The sequence below is a fragment of the Cuculus canorus genome, chromosome 9 (genome assembly GCF_017976375.1).
Source record: "Cuculus canorus isolate bCucCan1 chromosome 9, bCucCan1.pri, whole genome shotgun sequence".
Taxonomy (NCBI): Eukaryota; Metazoa; Chordata; class Aves; order Cuculiformes; family Cuculidae; genus Cuculus; species Cuculus canorus.
In genome coordinates this window covers 18,763,851-18,782,489 of record NC_071409.1, presented here as the reverse complement: position 1 = coordinate 18,782,489, position 18,639 = coordinate 18,763,851, and the positions used below count along the sequence as shown (strand labels likewise).

Genomic DNA, 18,639 nt, shown 5'->3' with positions numbered 1-18,639 from the left:
CACAGTTGCCTTTCCGTGGCAGCTTACAGGTTGTTAATATTTTGGGCAGCTATATCTTGACAGAGTTCCGTGCAGGACGAGGAAGAATTTTGCATGGCATTTGGTGTTTTAGAACCATTTTTTTACAGTACTTATGGCTAGATTATATGATCCTGATTTGGATACAGTTTTGTACAGATTTTTGTTTGCTGTAACAATTTTAATTTTTTTGTTTCCACAATACCTCTCTGATATTCCTAAGACCAATGCTTTCTAATGCTTTTCAACCCAGAGCCTTTTGTGTATAATCACTGATGGAAAGCGTAATGGCCTTCAAGCATTAATGGCCCAAGCAGCTGGGAAACTTGGAGAAATGTTTCATGGGATCTTACTGTGTAATATTTGAATAGACGCCTATTCGCAGGATTTTTCATCTTCCTTCAAGATGACTCTTAGTTCTGTAGTTTTGCTGATAACAGCCTGACATATCATTATTCCTCTGTTTTTTTCTCATTGTGTATAAGTTATGGGTTGGTTTTTTTCATAACTTTTGAAATATTATATTCCCTAGAGGTAAATCTCAGTATCTTCACAGTACATCTCCACTCAGATGTAGTTTGTGGCCTGATATACAACGTGTTCCCTCAGTCTCTGTACTCAAATCCACCTGTGGCTAGGTCAGAAAACAATATTTCTTTAATGCTTTCTTAGAAATGTTGTTCAGGTTCTATTAATCTTTTCCAGGAAACTTGTATTTCTGATATTAACATTTTCATCCACTTTCCTGGGAGATGGTTTTCCTTTTCAATTGCTGTGCTATTGTTTTTAATATTACTTTGGTTTGTAGTCTTTTCCTACTACTTTGTATTGTCAAATTAAAATTCTACTTTCAGCACAGCAACGATCATGTTGCTTTTGAAGGATAGATATTATTCTAACCCACCCAACACCTTGGGAAGTATTGTACAATATGATTCTATTCAGTCCACATTTTTACCAACACAATCACCATCACCTGCAGCCATCATTCCGTTTTAGAGCACAGCCCTACAGCTATTCTTTCCCTTTTTGCAGTGTCAAGATATGAAGAAGATGAATGAAAGTTTCTTGCATGTTTTTGTCAGTGTGTTTTTATAGCTCCCATGAACAGTGATGGACTTGGCAGCCTAGAGACTGAAATCCTCTGTTTAATCACCGGCTAGGTATAGTTCAACAGAAAGACATATTTCTGTACACAGCCCCTGTAGCGCGTCTAAGCCTTGAGCTGGAGAGTCTATTGTCTATAAGTGAAAAGAAACCTCTCAGGGCAGTCAGTCCCTGGCCTCATCGCTGGAACTGTTGAAAAGATGCATTCATGCCATTGAGTTACATGACAGGTGCTAATGTCTAGTCTGGAGTGGACTGAGACTTCCCTTTCACTTATTTGGGAATTTCTTTCTGTAAGTTACTGAGAGAATGTAGTGTTCTACGCAGTTTGGAAGTTATACATCTTGTATCTCTTCATAAGGAGTAGGTTTTCAGGTCAGCTGGCATTTAGCCATGGTCTTGATCCGAAGATCATTAATGTCTATGATATATTTTTGAGAGTTTACTTGTGTAAACTCTCAAAATTCAATCGCTAAAACCAGAGAACTAAATAAAACAATAAACCGCATTCCTATTTTTAAAACGCTGAGGTGTTTTCTTTGAAAACAAAGCAAAAGTAAGGCCCTTCAGAGACTCCTGTGGTATCCTGTGTCCACAGGAAAAGTACTGCACCAATTTCTCGTGTTTGTATTTAACTGTAATCTCTTAATATTTCTAATGTTGTGTTAGAAAGCCAATGGTCCAGGTCGTATTGCTTTTCACTAAGATGTGTATATGAGGTTTTATTCATGTCTCCCTGAAAATCCAATGTAATGCAAATTTGTGCTATTCCAAAACAAGTGCTGGCTGTTAAATCTTTTAGAAATTATTTGACTGGTTTTTGGGTTTTCTTTTATTTTTCAGCTAACAGGACAAGTGACTTTGCAAATTGCCAATGCACCAGTTTTGCCGTTTAATGCCCTCGACATCGCATTAGAAGTTCAGAACAGTCTTAAAGGTAATTTTTGTTAGAAAAATATTGTTCTTCACTAATACAGAGGAAAAATGGGATCATCTACTCCCTAATACGGATTTTCAGTTTCCACTTGGATGGCATCCAGTCATTTTAGTAGTTAAACTGTGTCATAATATAAAGCCAAATAAAACACAGGTTTTGTTGATAAATAAAGCCATAAAATGTTTATATTTCTTCTGATGTTTCTCTGCCAGTTAAGCAATGATTAGGATAAAATCTCATGATTACAGCCAAGGATAACAACCTCTGTGACTGAACTTGATTTAATTTTCTTCAAGGCTTTGCTCAGTACAAGCAAGAGAGGGCTTCTAATCCCATCGCCATTTGGCTCTTTGATTTTCACAGTCATCTTCCTTGTTTGATTATTCCATTAACTCACCTTGTTGGCAGAGCACGCTAACTTTTCTTCTTTTTCAGATGTGACAAAGTGCAATACTTTACAAGTATGTCTTGTTTGAGTTGATTAAGCTCAAAGACATCGGAAGCTCTGTATTTGAAAATGATCTTGGTCTGTTGGGACAGTGGATTGGGGTTAGGAAGACAGAGAAGAAAGCTCCTATTCAGAAAGTAAACAGAAGTAACTGGTATTTTGGAAATGGTGCAAATATATTTCTCATCGACTCTGGATTTAGCACTGTTTGCTAGGTGTAGGATGAATGCCTTAATAGGAGACCACTCCATCAAGATTGTGGAGCCATTACTAATATCCTATGTTGCTTACCCATTTCTGGCTCTTTCTATAGTCTTGTGGCATTTTAGGCCCTGATGAAAGAAGCAGCATTCTGGAGGCTTTTTGTTCTATGTTGACAACAGAACCCGATTATGCTGAGAGCCGTTGGCTTGAGCTGTTTAAGATAACACATTTAGAGGGTGCAGTGGTGCATTACTTTTGCTTCTGGAGGCAGAGTTTTTGTGGTTTATGTTTTTCCCCTGCAGCTGGTAGAAAAATGCTGGTATGTTCTAAGGAGCTAAACACATTGTATGTTACTGAGAAGTTCTGTGTTGATATCTAGACTACAAAAGGACAGTAAACCTTCTTCTTACCAACTATGAAAAGAATATCTGTCTTGGCTCCAGTCCTGAGGACTAAGGAGGGAGACAAAGCGTATGTTCTAAAACCATCCAGTGTCATTCATCCGTATCAGCTTTCTCCTTCAGTATCAGCTTTCTCTCCTATCATCTGTCATCTTCCTCCCATTCTGTCCCATTTTCCTTACAGTTTCTTTGTATCTTAGGGTATTCAAATGAGATGCAACTCTCCTTCCTTTTCTGAGTGACTAGTTGGAAATAGATTGGATGTGGGCAGCACTTAAGAAGCTTAGTCCTTGCAGGTTACATTTTTTGATAATTTAGCTACCAAACTCTGACGTAATTCCTACAGTTTTCCCGTAGTATGCAATGGCTTTTCAAAAATATTTTTTCTCTATTTATATATTTTTGGAACTCTCAAGTTGATGTGTTAAATAAAGATGTAAGTTCTATAACATTACACCAAAATGTTACATACAGTTTAGTAGGCTGTGAGATCTTATCTCAAACTTAAAGGTTTTTTGCTGTCTTGAGGTGTTGTCCGTGCATTTCATTCACTCCCTGCAGTACAGAGTATCACTTTTCTGTAATACACATTCATAGAAGTATGATACCTTGTGTTTAATCCGTGCTATCTATCATTGTCGACATCTAGTAGTCAGTAGGCTAGTATTGGTCTGGAATCAGGGAGCATCCAAAAAGACAAGTAATTTTTAGCTCTGTTGTACCATATAAACATTGTTTTAGTTCAGCCTAAACACAGCAGGGAATGATTACCAAATAAAAAGTGTGGCTCAGCTGGTATTCCTTCAACTGAACATGAGATGTCTGCTATTGTTCTCCCTTTTTTCTTTATTTTGAGTAACAGGAAATGTTGATTTAAACTGACTGTTTTCCTCTAACTTCAGTTAGATCATTTATCTGAACCACTTCAGAGGAGGAAAAAATATTTTGTAGGCTTTAGGGCCAGCAGGATAAATTTTCTCTCAGCTGTTCACTTTTAGGTTTTATTTAATGACTTTTCTCATTACTTTCATGTCTCATCTATCTCTGACTTGTGTCAAATAACAATTTATTTTCATTTTGGAAACCAATAAGACAATGGTCTCTTTTCTGGTTACTTAAATGAGAAGTTGTACATTTTAACACAGCTTGTGGATTTCTTCGTTCTTCAAAAGATTTTATGTTTTCTGAGATTTCCATTTCAAAGTTGCATTGTCTAAGTAAACCATTTCCTTCTCCAACTCAATGCAAACTGTAAATGTAGAAAAGAGGAAGGGAAATCTGCATGACATGCTGGAAGGTTTGTTCATTATGTTTAATTTTGTGCCTCTGGGATCTGTTTCAGTCAGTCACTTAAACACACATTTTTATTGCCTGTTGGACTTCCTCACATTCTTGAATTTAAATAATTTGTGTAAATACTTGAGTTAGAGTTTTGCAGTCTCCTGGATGTCCTCACAAAAGGATGTGTGTGTCTTAGTATTTCTTAATAACTGCATTTATTTATGTTTCCAAAGGATTTAAGTCCTTAATGTGGTGGGTATCTGTACTATTAGCTCTGTTAAATTCAATACGATGTTACTCAGCACTTTATAAACAATTTCTTACACTCAGGATAGGCTGTATGACAGGTTACAGGGAAATGTCATTCACGACCTGTTTACATCTGACTCAAGGCCTCTTTCTCAGAAAGAAGGGGAAATGGCTGTTAGGTGACACATGGTCTCTGCTTGCACACACTAGAATTCTTAGGAACAAGTTACTGCTTTTAGGTCATATATAATAGAAATACCTTATTTGCTATGAGACAACCACATCTTGTCTTCAGCATCCTTTCAAAGGTATTATGTCTTAGTATCAGCAAACCTTTCATCAGCCTGAAAAAAAAAAAAAAATCCTGGAAAAATGCATTTTCTATGGACAAAGCATTTGATACTGAAGAGAGAAGATGATCATCCATTGTGTATCAGTAGGCCATATATGTTTCAGTAGCTTGGTACAAAGTCATTGATAGCATCCTCTGTATTGACATGCATAATAATGTGTCACAATATGTCTTTTAATGATAACCTCGAAAGGGGACTTGTTGCAGCAACGGCAGATTTCTTCGCTTGGGCAGTAGCAGTCATGGTAGCAAAATTGAAGCTCATGGTAAGAAGTTCTTTGCACTGAGGATGTCCATGGATTTGTGTTTCTTCTCCCTTTAGGATACTTGCTATAAAGCTTTCCCATTCAGATTTTTCGGTGCCAGGTCTGATCATCTTATTTTGCACAGCATGAAAAATCTTCCTAGGAAATACAACAACACACCATAGCTGATCCTGAATTTGCGAGCTAATCAAAACCTGAAGCATTTTCCCCTCTTTCTTACATGCAAACACACATTCATGTGCATGGAGAGCGAATGTCATGCCTTAAACTGCTGATTTGACTGTGCATATTCTCCTGCAGGTATTTGTAGGCAAGTATATTCATACCAGAGGGCACAAACACAATTTAAAAATGTTAAATCTCTAGCAGTACTTTTCATGAGAGCAATCAGTTACGTGGGGAAAGGCTATTGTACTCAATGTCTATAAAAATAAATACCTATTTGGTGGAATGAAATCCAGTTACATTTAGCAAGTGTAATGCAATTCAACAGCATAATTCTGTGATCAAGAGTATACATACTTTTTAGCCATTTTCTTGTACTTGCAATTTTATTTATTTATCAACTAAACAACTAGCTTAGATGATTCATCATGATTCATGCTGGAGACCAAAGAATGAAGAATACAAAAATATAATAATGTGGTATTGTTTTCTCTTGAGTGAAGTAACACTTGCAGGTTTTTTTATTTTCTCTGTAGAAGCATAACAAGCTATCTAAGACATTATTAGTTAATGCATCCTTTTCTCTAAGAATCGTTTGCCTTTCCACTCCTAGTTTCTCAATTTAAGAAAAGCATAAGAAGGGCAGTAGCATCTTGGCCTCTATCTGAAACAGCATGGGCAGCATGATCAGGGAAGTGATTTTGCCTCTGTACTCAGCATTGGTGAGGCTGTACCTCAAATGCTGCGTTTGATTTTGGGCCCTTCACTACAAGAAAGACATTGATGTCCTGGAGCGTGTCCAGAGAAAACCAATGAAGCTGGTGAAGGGGCTGGAGAACAAGTCTTACGAGGAGCGGCTGAGGGAACTGGGATTGTTTAGCCTGGAGAAGAGGAGGCTGAGGGAAGACCTTATCACTGTCTACAACTGCCTGAAAGAAGGTTGTAGAGAGATGGATGTTGGTCTCCTCCCAAGTGACAGGTGATAGGACGCGAGGGAATGGCCTCAAGTTACTCCAGGAGAGGTTCAGATTGGACATTAGGAAAATGTTCTTCACTGAAAGGGTTATCGGGCACTGGAACGGGCTGCCCAGGGAGGTGGTTGGTTGACCATCCCTGTAGGTATTTAAAAGATGGGTAGATGAAGTGCTTAGGGATATGATTTAGTAGTGGACAGATACATTTTGAGCTGATGATCTCAAAGATCTTTTCCAACCTAATGATTCTATGATAAATCACAGTTTCCCCTCGCAGTGAAGTTCAGTGTGGTGGTGTAAAATCTTTTGATGCCCTTAAAGTTATGCCCTCAGTTCTCTGTGGTAACACTAGCCATAGACACTTCCAGAATTTGTACTAAAGTACTAAAAAAGGGCATGGGTGTTTGTTTTATAATGGGTGCTAGTATAGACTGTGAGGTAAACAGTGCTTTTTACTCATGACTGTAAAGTAAAATGTAGGTTTAGAGACAAAATGCGTGCTGCGGAGGAGTGAGAGCATTTACAGGATATTTATGTTGAAAAGGGTGGTCTAGTTGGCTTCATTTCCAAATATAGAATGATATATTTTCCCTTTATCTCACCTATCTCATCTATTGAAAAAGCATAGCCAACATTTACAATTGTTTATATAGTATTCAGAATAAAAATTATAAATGTTGTGTGTTAATTGGATTATGAAGAGCTTTGCTGAAACCAAAGAATTCTTTCTAACAAGGTGAATTTAAACTTTTCCTTATTGACAGAATTCTGGGGTACAGTATGCAGAGTGCCTTGATCGTATGCATGGAATTTTAAGATTCTTCAGCTGCACAGGATGTTTTGAGATTTGAAAATTCAGAATACTGACATTTTGCAAAATATCCCAAATTTATATACTTGGAGAATGTTTTCATGAGGCACCAGCCTGACTTAACCAGACTTTAATTTAGTCCAGCCTTATTTAGCAAGATACCAATCCTGTACATCAAGGTACTACAATGCCTCCTATCCATTCTAATTAGGGAAATGTGGCTTGGTCAAGAGCCTTTGACAAAGCAACCTTGTCCCAAACCAAAACAGACATAAACCATCTTCTCTCACTCCTGTTCTCACAGGGAGCATCTGTTCACCATAGAAATTCATCTTGATAGCTCAGGAAATCTGACAGTTTCTCTCACACCAGCATCTGTCTCTCAGTGTATTTTGGATCATTTCATGTTTTGATAGATAATGCGTTAGTCAGCTGAATGATAGAAGTGCATGGGGACCTATGAAATCTTTTCCTTTAGCTGAAATGTATCCAATAGCAAATCTGTTTTTCCATATGACAACAAAAAAATGTCATATTCAGGCATTTCCTTGAATTTCTTAGCTATACCTGTTTGCTTTTCCATTCCTATTAAATGCTCACCTTTCAGACTCCATCCATAAATAGCTTGAAATGGATTGGTGTTCTCCATTTACTGTTTCTGATCTCTCTGTATATCTGTTAGACGAGGAACTTGAGTATTCATTTAACTTGTGTCTTGAACTACTCTGTGGGATTAATCATCTCCATCATTAAGATACTGAGTTTACTGAGTTTGTACATTCAGCTAAAGGTGAGACATCTTCTCAAGCTGAATGATTTCTTTCAATTAAATCATCATTTGAAAGATCTAAGGATAGTTGATTTTCTTGTCCTTAATAGGACAATAGTGAATCATGGCCTCAAAAATAATTTCTGCATGCAGGAAATGTTTCTTTTCTGACTGATGTCACTTCTGACTTTATGTCAGGTTCAGACTCTGCTTTCTCTCTCTATTTGCTTGTAAAAACACAGTCAATGCCCACTCGTGCTCTTCACCTGCACTGCAGGTGGAAATAGGCTGCACAGTCACAATGCTCCAATTCACATATCACATTCTTCTTTCTGGACTAGAAACTGGGAAATACCAAAATCGTGATGTGCTCCAAAGTACTGTGGGCTTTTAGTTTTTTGATGTCTATGTATGTTTACAAACAAAGTAACAGTTAACTCTCCAAGTTTAGAAAGTTTTGAAAATATTGACTAGATTGGAATATAAATTTTATATCAATTTAAAGTATTAGTTGACTTATCATAGGATTTAAGTGATTAAGTGGAACAATTTCACATCCCCTCTACAATTCTTGTTAACCTCTAGGTTTCTAAAATGTTGAACAAAATTCAAACAAATTCTGCATATTATGATTTTCTGTACAGCAGTCATTATGGAATCGGACACAAGTTTTCAAAACTGGGAGCTGGAGCATCAAATGGCATTGAATAAATTCTGTCTCAGAAGGAAATGTTATAGTTACTGCTTCTTGCATGCATGTTTTTCCAATGGTAGATTTCAAGCTATACTGCCAAATCATTCCTCAGAGTTTATTAGGTCTTAAAACATCACAACCCAAACTGATCTTCTTGTAGAAGTAGATCAGAGCTTATGCATAGAGATTTATGGCTTTCTTTATTCTGTTACATAATTCTTACAAGGGGAGAGTCTCAGGTTTTAATTGGACTATTAATTTTTCATTGTAAGCAAGAGTATTAAGCGATGTTCTCTGAGTTACTGGCAGTTATCTTTCTCTTACTGTTCCTAGGTGATGAAGTTGACATTCCTCAGTTGCTGGCAGTGGCATCACGTCTGAGAGACACAGCAGAATTGTTCCAATCAGATGAGATGCGCCCAGCTAATGACCCCAAGGAGCGAGCTCCAATCAGAGTCAGGATGCTCAATGATGTGCTACAAAGCTTGGAGAAAAGTTTCCTGGTTCATAGAGCTCCTCCAGGACTTTACAGGTATAGTGTTCAATATGTTCTTCATTTGAGCTGAAACGGTAATCTCGCATTGCTTGGTTTTCAAAACTGTCATGCTCTTTTAAAACAAAAAAAATCTCAGTAAGTATCCAAGATTAAAGCTATTCTTTCCTATCTCATCCCTTTTTCAGAAAACATTAATTTATTACGATAAGAGGTCATTGGAATGCAGCACTATAGCATTTCTGTCATGACATCACTGCTAACAAGATGTACGGTGCGATGGCAGCTCAGGCAGCATGACAGATACTTGTGTTAGATGGTACAGTAAGCTTTCAGAAGAAGAAAATATTTTGAAGTCTAATACTTCTTGACAAGCTTCTCCAATGTTTTATTTAAAACTTTTTACAGTTCATTGAAGATTCAGAATTAGACAAGATACTGTGTAGCATTATTTAACATATTTAATTATATAGCAGTGTTCTTGGGTGCATTTCAACAAGTCAAAGGCAGAAGAGTGAAGTGAATGAGAGGGCTGTAGTCAGTCACCATTCATAACATCTTGTCTCCGGTTAGAATTATTCTCTGGTACGTATTCAGCTGTACTACCCAGGTTGATTTTAAGATGTTGTAGTCTTTTCATCCTTCACTTTCTAAGAAAGAAGTCTACAGGTCTGTATCTCTCATCATAGATTTCTCTACAAAAATACTCTACAGTTCAGTAGCTGTTTGGAAAGCAAGGAGTGATCAAGCCTGTCCTGAGTAATGCCTGCGGCCCTGGCTGTTGAGAAGTGATGAAGTGTGTGCGTGTGCTTCAGTATGAACTGTCTGGAATACTGGAATACTAATTGCAGCCCAGCAATTAGTGTATTATAGCTTCATCCCAAGGATATGTGTTGAATGCTCTGGGCTATAGAGTGAGGGCAGGTGTGGGTTGTTTGACCTCACCAGGCCTAGTAGGATTATTTTGAAGGCTTCTGTGGCTGAAGATAGCCAATGGTTCATCTATACTGCTCATTCGGAGGCTTCCCCAGGTAAAACTATTCCTAAAGCCATACCCAGGTTTCACTTTAGTGGAAATTGTTTGGCATACGTGGAAATGAGAGCTCAGAAGTGAACTGACTTACACACAAAGACAAAGGGCCAGGACACAAAAGTGAATAAGTTACTGGTGTTACTTAGGAATATAAATATACTTGCAGCCAACACTAAATAAAGTAATAAAGCAGTATTTCATTGCAATTGATGGGAAAATTTGTTAAATGTCTTGTGCAAGTGACTGTTTCAAGTGAGCACAAAAGACAGATGGTAGAGGTAGACTTGGAAGAAAAACAGAAAGCTACAGCATCAAGAGGAAGAGATTCTTCCAAGCATTAGGAATGGCCTAAAACAAATGCAATCATCTTTTAACAAAAACAAAAGGAATAAAAAAAAAAAAGAAAGATAGTTGTGGTGAACTCAACAGTGTCAGTGAATGAAGGCCCTACAGCTAAAAAAAGTATATATATAATAATGGTTTCTAGGGAGAGACTAATTTATTTCATCCCTGCTGTGACTGTATTTTTAATATAAAGACATAAACCTGAATGTGATTAATTAGAGTCTAATATTCCAGGTTCAGCACTGCTATCTTTTATGTCTGGACTGATGTCCTGATTTTGGCTGGGATAAATTTAATTTTCTTCCTAGTAGCTGGTATAGTGATGTATTTTGGATTTAGCAAGAGAATAATGTTGATAACACACTGATGTTCTTCTTATTGCTGAACTGTGCTTACACTAAGTTAAGGAGTTTTCAGCCTCTCACACTGCTGTGCCGCGGAGGAGGCTGAGGGTGCACAAGAAGCTGGGAGGGAACACAGCTGCGACAGCTGACCCCAACTGCCCAAAAGGATATTCCATACCACATGATCTCAAGCTGAACAATAAAACAGAGGAGCTTGCTAGGATGGAGCAGCCGCTGCTCAGGGACTGACTGGACATTGGTCAGTGGGTAGTGAGCAATTGCGTTGTGCATCACTTGTTATGTTTGGGTTTTCGTGCTGCTATCATCATCATCGTTCTTATCATCATCATCCCTTCTTTTTCTGTCCTACTAAAGTGTCTTTATCTGAACGCATGAGTCTTAGCTTTTTCTGATTCTCTTCCTGTCCCATGGAGTGGGAAGTGAGTGAACGACTGTGTGCCGTGAGCTGCCTGTCAGGTTAAACCACGACAGTCCTTTTGGCACCCAGTTTGAAGCCCAAAGGGTTGAAATAACAACAGATCTGACCAGAGCATGTTAAAACAAATTTGTTCTAAGCATTCATTTTATTAGTTTAATAGTCACAACTGTTACGGTGTTGCAAAGGAGCTATAAAACTGCTTAACATAATGCAATATGTTTTATTCGTTGTTTTATCTGTTCCAGGTTTTTTATTAGTAAAAAGATAAATTATACCAAAACTTAGGATTCTAATATCATGTTTTGAGATCTTCTAATATTTCAGTTCTTGCAGTGCTTGCAGTATTAAGTTTGTTATTCTTCAAGATATAATTGCTAGATATGCAGGTATAGTACAAGTTAAATTTTTCATCTTCCTGCTCTCAGCAGTACTTTGGTGTAGAGTATGGTATTCAAACTGGCAAAGCAGATACCGTTGAAGTGAAAGTTTCATAATTCTTCCTTTCTGAATTTCATTATATTTGATGAGAGGTTTCATGGTATGCAATAAGGGTACTTTAGAGTTTGTGGGAAAAGACTGGATTTGACTTTGCTCTGAACTACTTTACCTGACATGGTCTGGCGTATGTAACAGTAAAGTACACCCTACGTATCATCATTTAGATACTTATTTAAAAAGAATGCATTCTTTTCACTGTGCCAAGGCTTGTAACTGTAGTGTAGCTTTACCTTTAACGCAGTCAGAATTGAGGACAGTGGTAGATTTCTGATTTCCTTTCCTGACATTAAAAATCTGCCAGTAGGGTTTCTTTTTTACAAAAAAAAAGTGACTAACACTGTGTCTTTATTTGGGTTATTTTTCAGTTTCTATGGATTGAAAGTCCTTTTTTTTAATTGATGCAGTTATCGGAATCTATTTTGTGTTCTGAAGATAAAATTATATCACAGGAACACTAGAAGTACTTGGAAAACCTGATGTACTTTTGTTTTGCTTGTATAACTTTAAGCTTTTCTTTTTGTAATTTGGTAAAGAAAACAAATAAAAAAAGTCAGTCTCACAGCCAGGACCTTGTACGCCATGTTGCATCCCAGCTGTAAGATTGATAGGCAAGTTATAAACCCCTGAAATAGTGGTTTATAATGGAAATGCTGGCAGCCCTTTAACTATAGCAGCACAAGCAGTACAGCAATAAATACTGTGCTTCCTCTGTAAACAGAAATTTAGGATGCAGTTTGCAGCCTTGACCTTCAGGCTCCAACTGTGTTTAGATCATTAAGATTCCATAAATACTGTAATTTACAGCCTTCTGAAGGAAGAATTTGTGTGCACAGTAAAGCACGTATTCTTCATGAAAAAATGATTGCTTCCTGTATACCCATTTGGACTCATATTCTCAACCTCAATCAAAGTACTTGACAAATTTGCTGACGTTTAGGCATCATTTTTAGGCTTCTGTTTGTCCTAATTCACAGCTCCATGGGTCTGTACTATGTTTTCTCCTCTAGAACCTGAATTAAAAACAAAGGTAGTTTTTATACTTTATTTAAGGAGATGGGTTACAAGCTACTTGTGCTTGTCCACTAAAAGGAAACCATTACATATTTTCTGTTTCTTTTTTTGCATATTTTCTACACTGATTGTCATAGCTATAGTCTCTTACTATATATAGAGAGAGAGCAGTATTTGGGCATAACTGATGCATTATTTATCTATATTGAGGAATAAAAATAATTCAGAATTACTAACAATTATAATTATTTTAATTTCTTAAAATTATATTAGGATATCCTGACTACATTTAAGTTATGATGATTGACATTGGCACACTGTTCAATACAGTGTAAATAAGCACTGTAGTTTAGATGATTATCCTTCTTACCTGAACTTCGTGATATTGAACTGAAAATTTGACAATAGCTTATTTTCCCTATGACATTCTGTTTCCAGCTGAGCTGGAAATATACAGGTACAGCTTTCATCAGAGTATTTTAGTCTTATCAAAAAATTTAGGCAGAATGAAAAATAATAGGTTGAGAAATGTTATCCTGCTTTCTGAAGGTTACCCTGGGGTTTGATTTGGGGTTTTGGACAAAATCTGTGAGTTTTGTTGTACCTGAATAATTTCTGTGATTCCCAAGGGTAGCCCTGAGTAGACTTTCTACTTCCAAAATAAATGTTTGGGAACAAAATAGGATAGCTACTGGTATAGCTATTTGTATGTACTGGTTTCTTCCTCTAACCATTTTGTGCTTTCCACTCTTATACTTGTGCTGAACATTTCTGTATGTTTTCTGATGATTGCATTTTGCTACAACTACTAATAACCATAGATAATATTGTATGGCACATATGAAGCTAAAGGAAGAACAGAGGGTTTGTTACCAAGCATATTATCCTCTCAGTGAGATGGTCACTCTCAGCAGAGATATAAGATGATTCTATAAATGATGATACATAGTAAGAAATCCCAAAATTCTTACCCTCATTAGCATTCAAAAAACCACGTGTAGTTGCCTGCTCGGGGACAGGAGAAGATGCTTTATCTCTATATTCTAAACAAAGGATGTTTCAGCCATAAACAAACATAGATTGAAGCAAAGACCTGGGGCAGTTTCTCTACAGTAAAAGCAGCTTGTCTGATAAGGTCAAGGAAGTACTCGCTGGCGCCTGTTCAGACACTGATTAGCCAAATCTACGCGGCTTCTGAGAGAGAACGAAATTAATTTTTCTAAAGGAATATTTGTAAGTTAGGTAGCGGGGTAAAAACCCCCGTGCTGAGCGATGTCTCTTTGTCTCTTTCAACACCTTTGCTTTCGTGCATCTGCTAATCCTTAAAACTCTTAGACTCTGAGTCTGCTGTCATGCTCTTGCATGTTTTTTTCGTATACAAAAAATACCTACCAAAACACTGACACTGACAGTATCATGGATAACAAGACAGCGTGTATCTTCCTGGTGTTTATTAATATTGAGCTCAAATCTTAAGTTTGCCTACACTAAGATCATTCCACCTATTCCTTTTATTATATTTCTTATATATGCTGTTCACCACAGCCTCTGACAACCCGTCAGCCTAATGTATCTGCCAGTCTGTGTGTGCACTCCTTAGTTATTCAGACAGAGCTTATGTCTTTTTGCTGCAAGGCATAGCACTTAAATGGCATTGGAACAATGAATAATAATGCAAAGAAATACAATAATCAAGAAGACTGTGAAGTATCAAGTGCAGGACTCTCAGTACAATAAATTGTCTGAAAGTGATTTACTGAAGGTGCTTTTTTAGGTCCGTGTCAAATCTTCATATTTGCTGGATGCTGTTAATACTAGATGGATCCTGTAGTTCAGTATTTCCTAGAATACCCTAAGATACTCCCACTAAGACTGACAAATCTAAAAGAGTTACTAAAAACAGAGTTTGTGTGTTTTGTTTTCAGAAGTAGAGTTAAAAAAAAAAGGCACACAAGGGCTTAGGCTGTCATTTCTGCTCCAGTTAGATGGGTTTTATTCTTAATAAACCATTGCTTAAGGATCAGCTATGTCCTGACTGACAGTTCTTTTAACAATTTTATAAAACAGTCAAAGTCAACTTGTGTAAAATCTTTCATTTAAGAGTTTCATCTTAGCTTGCCAAGTTTAACCTGTCCATTAAGGCTGTAGGCATGTCACCACCATTGTTGGAATTGTCTGAAGTGCCATTGTGCTACGTCTATTAGATGTGATTTTGTGAATTGAGTAATTAGTAGGTGAAAAATGAGAATTTTGAAAACTACATGTGTTTCCAAGAAAGTCCTCCAGCAGTTTTTATTGTTCTTTGTGCAAGTTAAACTTTTTCCTTTTGCTTTTTTTTTATCATGGATACCCAGGTGTGACATTAACACTTCGTTTGGCTAAGACATTACAACAAATCAGTATGTGGTAATGCACTGAATAAATACTGGTTATAATCAATAATAGATTGGGCACCCTGAATTTGCCATAATGAAATGAAAGAACAATCAAAAGATGTTTTTAGCACCACAGAAAAAGGTAATTTGCATTGCTGCTAATCTTGTGCCACTCAAGTTTGTGTTGTTCACCAGAACAAATGTTTTCCTTCCAGACTGAGATTTGTTGTACACATTCCTGACATATGCACCAGGTCTACTGGATTTATTTTTTTTTGCATTGATAAACTGCAGCAGATTCTCAGGTGTCAAAATTCACATGCCCCAAGACTCTAGTTTCTAGAGATACATTTAGTTGGGAAATTATAGTCCTTATTAAATCTCCATATGTAAACAAACTGCTACATGGATTTACAGGGGACAAGCATTAAAGATGCAAACATCCTGCTAATCTTAAACAGTGACATGGGTAAACATGTAGTGCAATGTCATCTGAAAAAAGAAAACCTAGCCCAGAGTTTCTACAGAAGACAGTAATTCTGTCTCATCACTTAAACTCCTTGCAGATCAGATATTTGAACTCTCTGTTTGTGGCTTCAAGTAGAAAATATTTCTGTATACTTTGTCATAGTTTTGAGATATTTTTTACTGTCCTGAACTAAACCCATACAGTATTTTCTACCTTTTTTGTATTGTATTATGTGGAGCAGAGACTTGTTTAGATATGTGCTGATCATCCTTAGTGTGGGAGGTACTGCAACAATTCATGTTGTACAGGCAGTAGTAGATAATGTTCTGTCTCATAATATCTGCCCTGTGCAATTTGTAAATACAATGTTAGAATGGTGTTGGGGCAGAAGGAAAGAATTGTGTACTGGGTTTAGAATAGCATACCTCAGATTATGCCATTCAGTCAAAATGAATGAATTTTCGTCTTACTGCACAGCATTGATTTTCCATCTGACTTTTTACCCTAATATCTTCTGTCTTTCAACATTTGCATCTCTCTTACTTCTGTAGTTTTTCCACATCTTATAAATAGAGTTATGATTAGTGGTATTGCTTGTTTCACTTCCTAATCCTTCACTGGTGTTTCCTGGCTCTGCTGTCCCTGTTCAGTTCCCTTCTCTCTGATACATATTTGAATGAACTTTTTTTTTTTTAACATCTAAAAAGTCTTCCTATTTTCTTCTACCTTACTCCTCCAAACTCTACAGTGTTTGTGCAGTGTGATTGTAGTTTATGCAAGTGTAAATTAGAGATGAAGAAATCAAATATTCAGGAACAGAAGTAGTGACACAGTTTCAGTAAGACTTGCTTCATGAACTAATAAGGGAAAAAAAAAAACACCAAAAAAACCCACAGGAAATATTGCAAGGATGATTGTATGTTCTTCCCAAGAATGTGGGGAAGAAGGTCCCATGAGATAGGTGAACTGTGGCAGCTATGTGCTGTCAGTACATTAGAGGTGCTGTGCAGTGCTTGGAAAATTGTTAGTTAATGCTTACCTGGAAGATGATTTTCCTCCCAGTCTTTGGTAGCAGACATTGTACTCGAGGTTCAGATTCGTGGTTTATAGACTTCTCTAAATACATGTCATGTGTGTTACGACCAGGATTTGTAAAAGTAATGACAATCATGAGTCAGTATCCAGAGGTTTTGCAGCATAGTAAAAAGTGGGTTTTAATCATAAAACTGAATAGACAGAGTAATCTCTGCAAGTCACCCCTAGTTAGAAAATATAAGAATATAATTGCAATTCTTAACTGCCAGGTTATTTTTTCTAATCCTAAAACCAGAGACAAACTGGTTAGTTAAATGCCATGGCAAGAAATTATGTAAATTTGACTAGGCTATTGTAAAATAAGAAATACTTCCAATCAAATCTATAACAATAGATTCTAATAGCACTTCTATAGCTTTCACTATGTTTTTAAAAATGCAATAACATCTTTGGTACACAAATTTCAGTTTAAAATCATAACTTGAGTCAAATTCTGACCTAGTCCTCCCAGCCCCTCTTGAGGTGATTTAATGACACTGTGGCTATTCATTCTCTAGGACACATAGTTAGAATATCATCGTCTGGGATATTGACTCCTTAACATTCATCTGTGAGTGGAGCAGCAAGTTTACCCTTGCATACATCATTACTGATTAGCAGTTTGAAAATGCTCTTACGAATTCCTGTTATGGTTATTATCTTTCTCATGACTGATAATCATGCTGAATTATCCCCTCTCTCACTAATGAGAAGATGCAATAAAGTGAGTGTAACTCATACTCAAAACACCTGATCCATCTGAGTGGCAATTCAAATGGTTTTTCCTTTGGAGTCATCAGTGTATGTAATGACCATGAAGTAATGACTGTATTTGTTGTCTTGTAAATTTTTGCTATTTAAAGAGTATTTGCTGCATAAATGCTATTGAATTAGCCATCTGCATAGATGTAATTATGGCTGACTTTAAAGCTTATTTAAACAGGGAACATGAAAATCTTTTCATTACACCTGCAAAAGCAGAAAACCGCTATGATTAGAGATTATGTCATGGCTGGAAACCAGCATCCTCACTTCCCTGATATGAATGGTAAACCTGGGTGTATGTGCCTTAATTTATTTTTCCTATATGCACGTTTCATTAATTTTCTTCCACCCTTTTAATTAGATTGATTTGTAAATTTAGAGTTCTATCTGTAGTGTGCACGAGACCCATTAAGTTTTCGATACAGTGAACATTATTGTGTATAATGTAATTTAACACAGCATTGGTGGCCCTTAAGACAAGACTTCACGGATACGCAGCTCTTCATGCTTTCTATCCATATGCATGGTCTTGACCTTGCAAAGAACGTGATGGGGTTTTTTTTTGTATAATGACATGTATTCAAGTACATGACCGTATTAGATATCTTAAACCATTTCACAGTGGTGGTTCTGCTAACTGTAAAAATCCTTTCCCTTAGGGCTATTCAGTGAGCTTCAGTGCAGAGCTATCATGCCAACACCTAGCAAGGCTTCTGATTAGGATACTGCATCCGTTCAATTTTCCTTTCTGGCAGATCTCGCTCAGGTCTGTGCTTATGGTGCTAAGTAGGCCCAGAATATTTGGTCACAGAGAACATTAGCCTATGATCTTAAGAAGTTATATAAAGTATTAGATTTTTAATTTCTTAAATATTATAGAAACTTACTATTTTATACATTATGTCATTATGAGCAGTATCGTTGATAACGTTTTTTAGATCCAAGAAAGATGTGGTTCCACGTATTTGGTCATGATAAATAAGCACCACTCTTGTATGTTTGAAATATTAGCCAGGAACATTTCTCAAATGTAGTACAAAAATAAGTGGAATTAATTGAAAAAATAGTTAATGTGTACTATTCCCCCACTAGCATATTACCCAAGCAATGGGCTTGG

The 18,639-nt window shown here is 36.8% G+C and overlaps 1 protein-coding gene across 12 annotated transcripts in view; it reads left to right on the top strand.

Moving 5' to 3' along the window:
* NAALADL2 (N-acetylated alpha-linked acidic dipeptidase like 2) overlaps positions 1-18,639 on the top strand; it is a 461,442-nt gene that overhangs the window by 426,174 nt on the left and 16,629 nt on the right. For all 12 annotated transcript variants that reach the window (XM_054074712.1, XM_054074707.1, XM_054074703.1 and 9 more), the window contains 2 exons: positions 1,969-2,062; positions 9,010-9,208. In XM_054074712.1, coding sequence (XP_053930687.1) covers positions 1,969-2,062; positions 9,010-9,208 — 293 coding nt within the window. The remainder of the gene's footprint in view (positions 1-1,968; positions 2,063-9,009; positions 9,209-18,639) is intronic.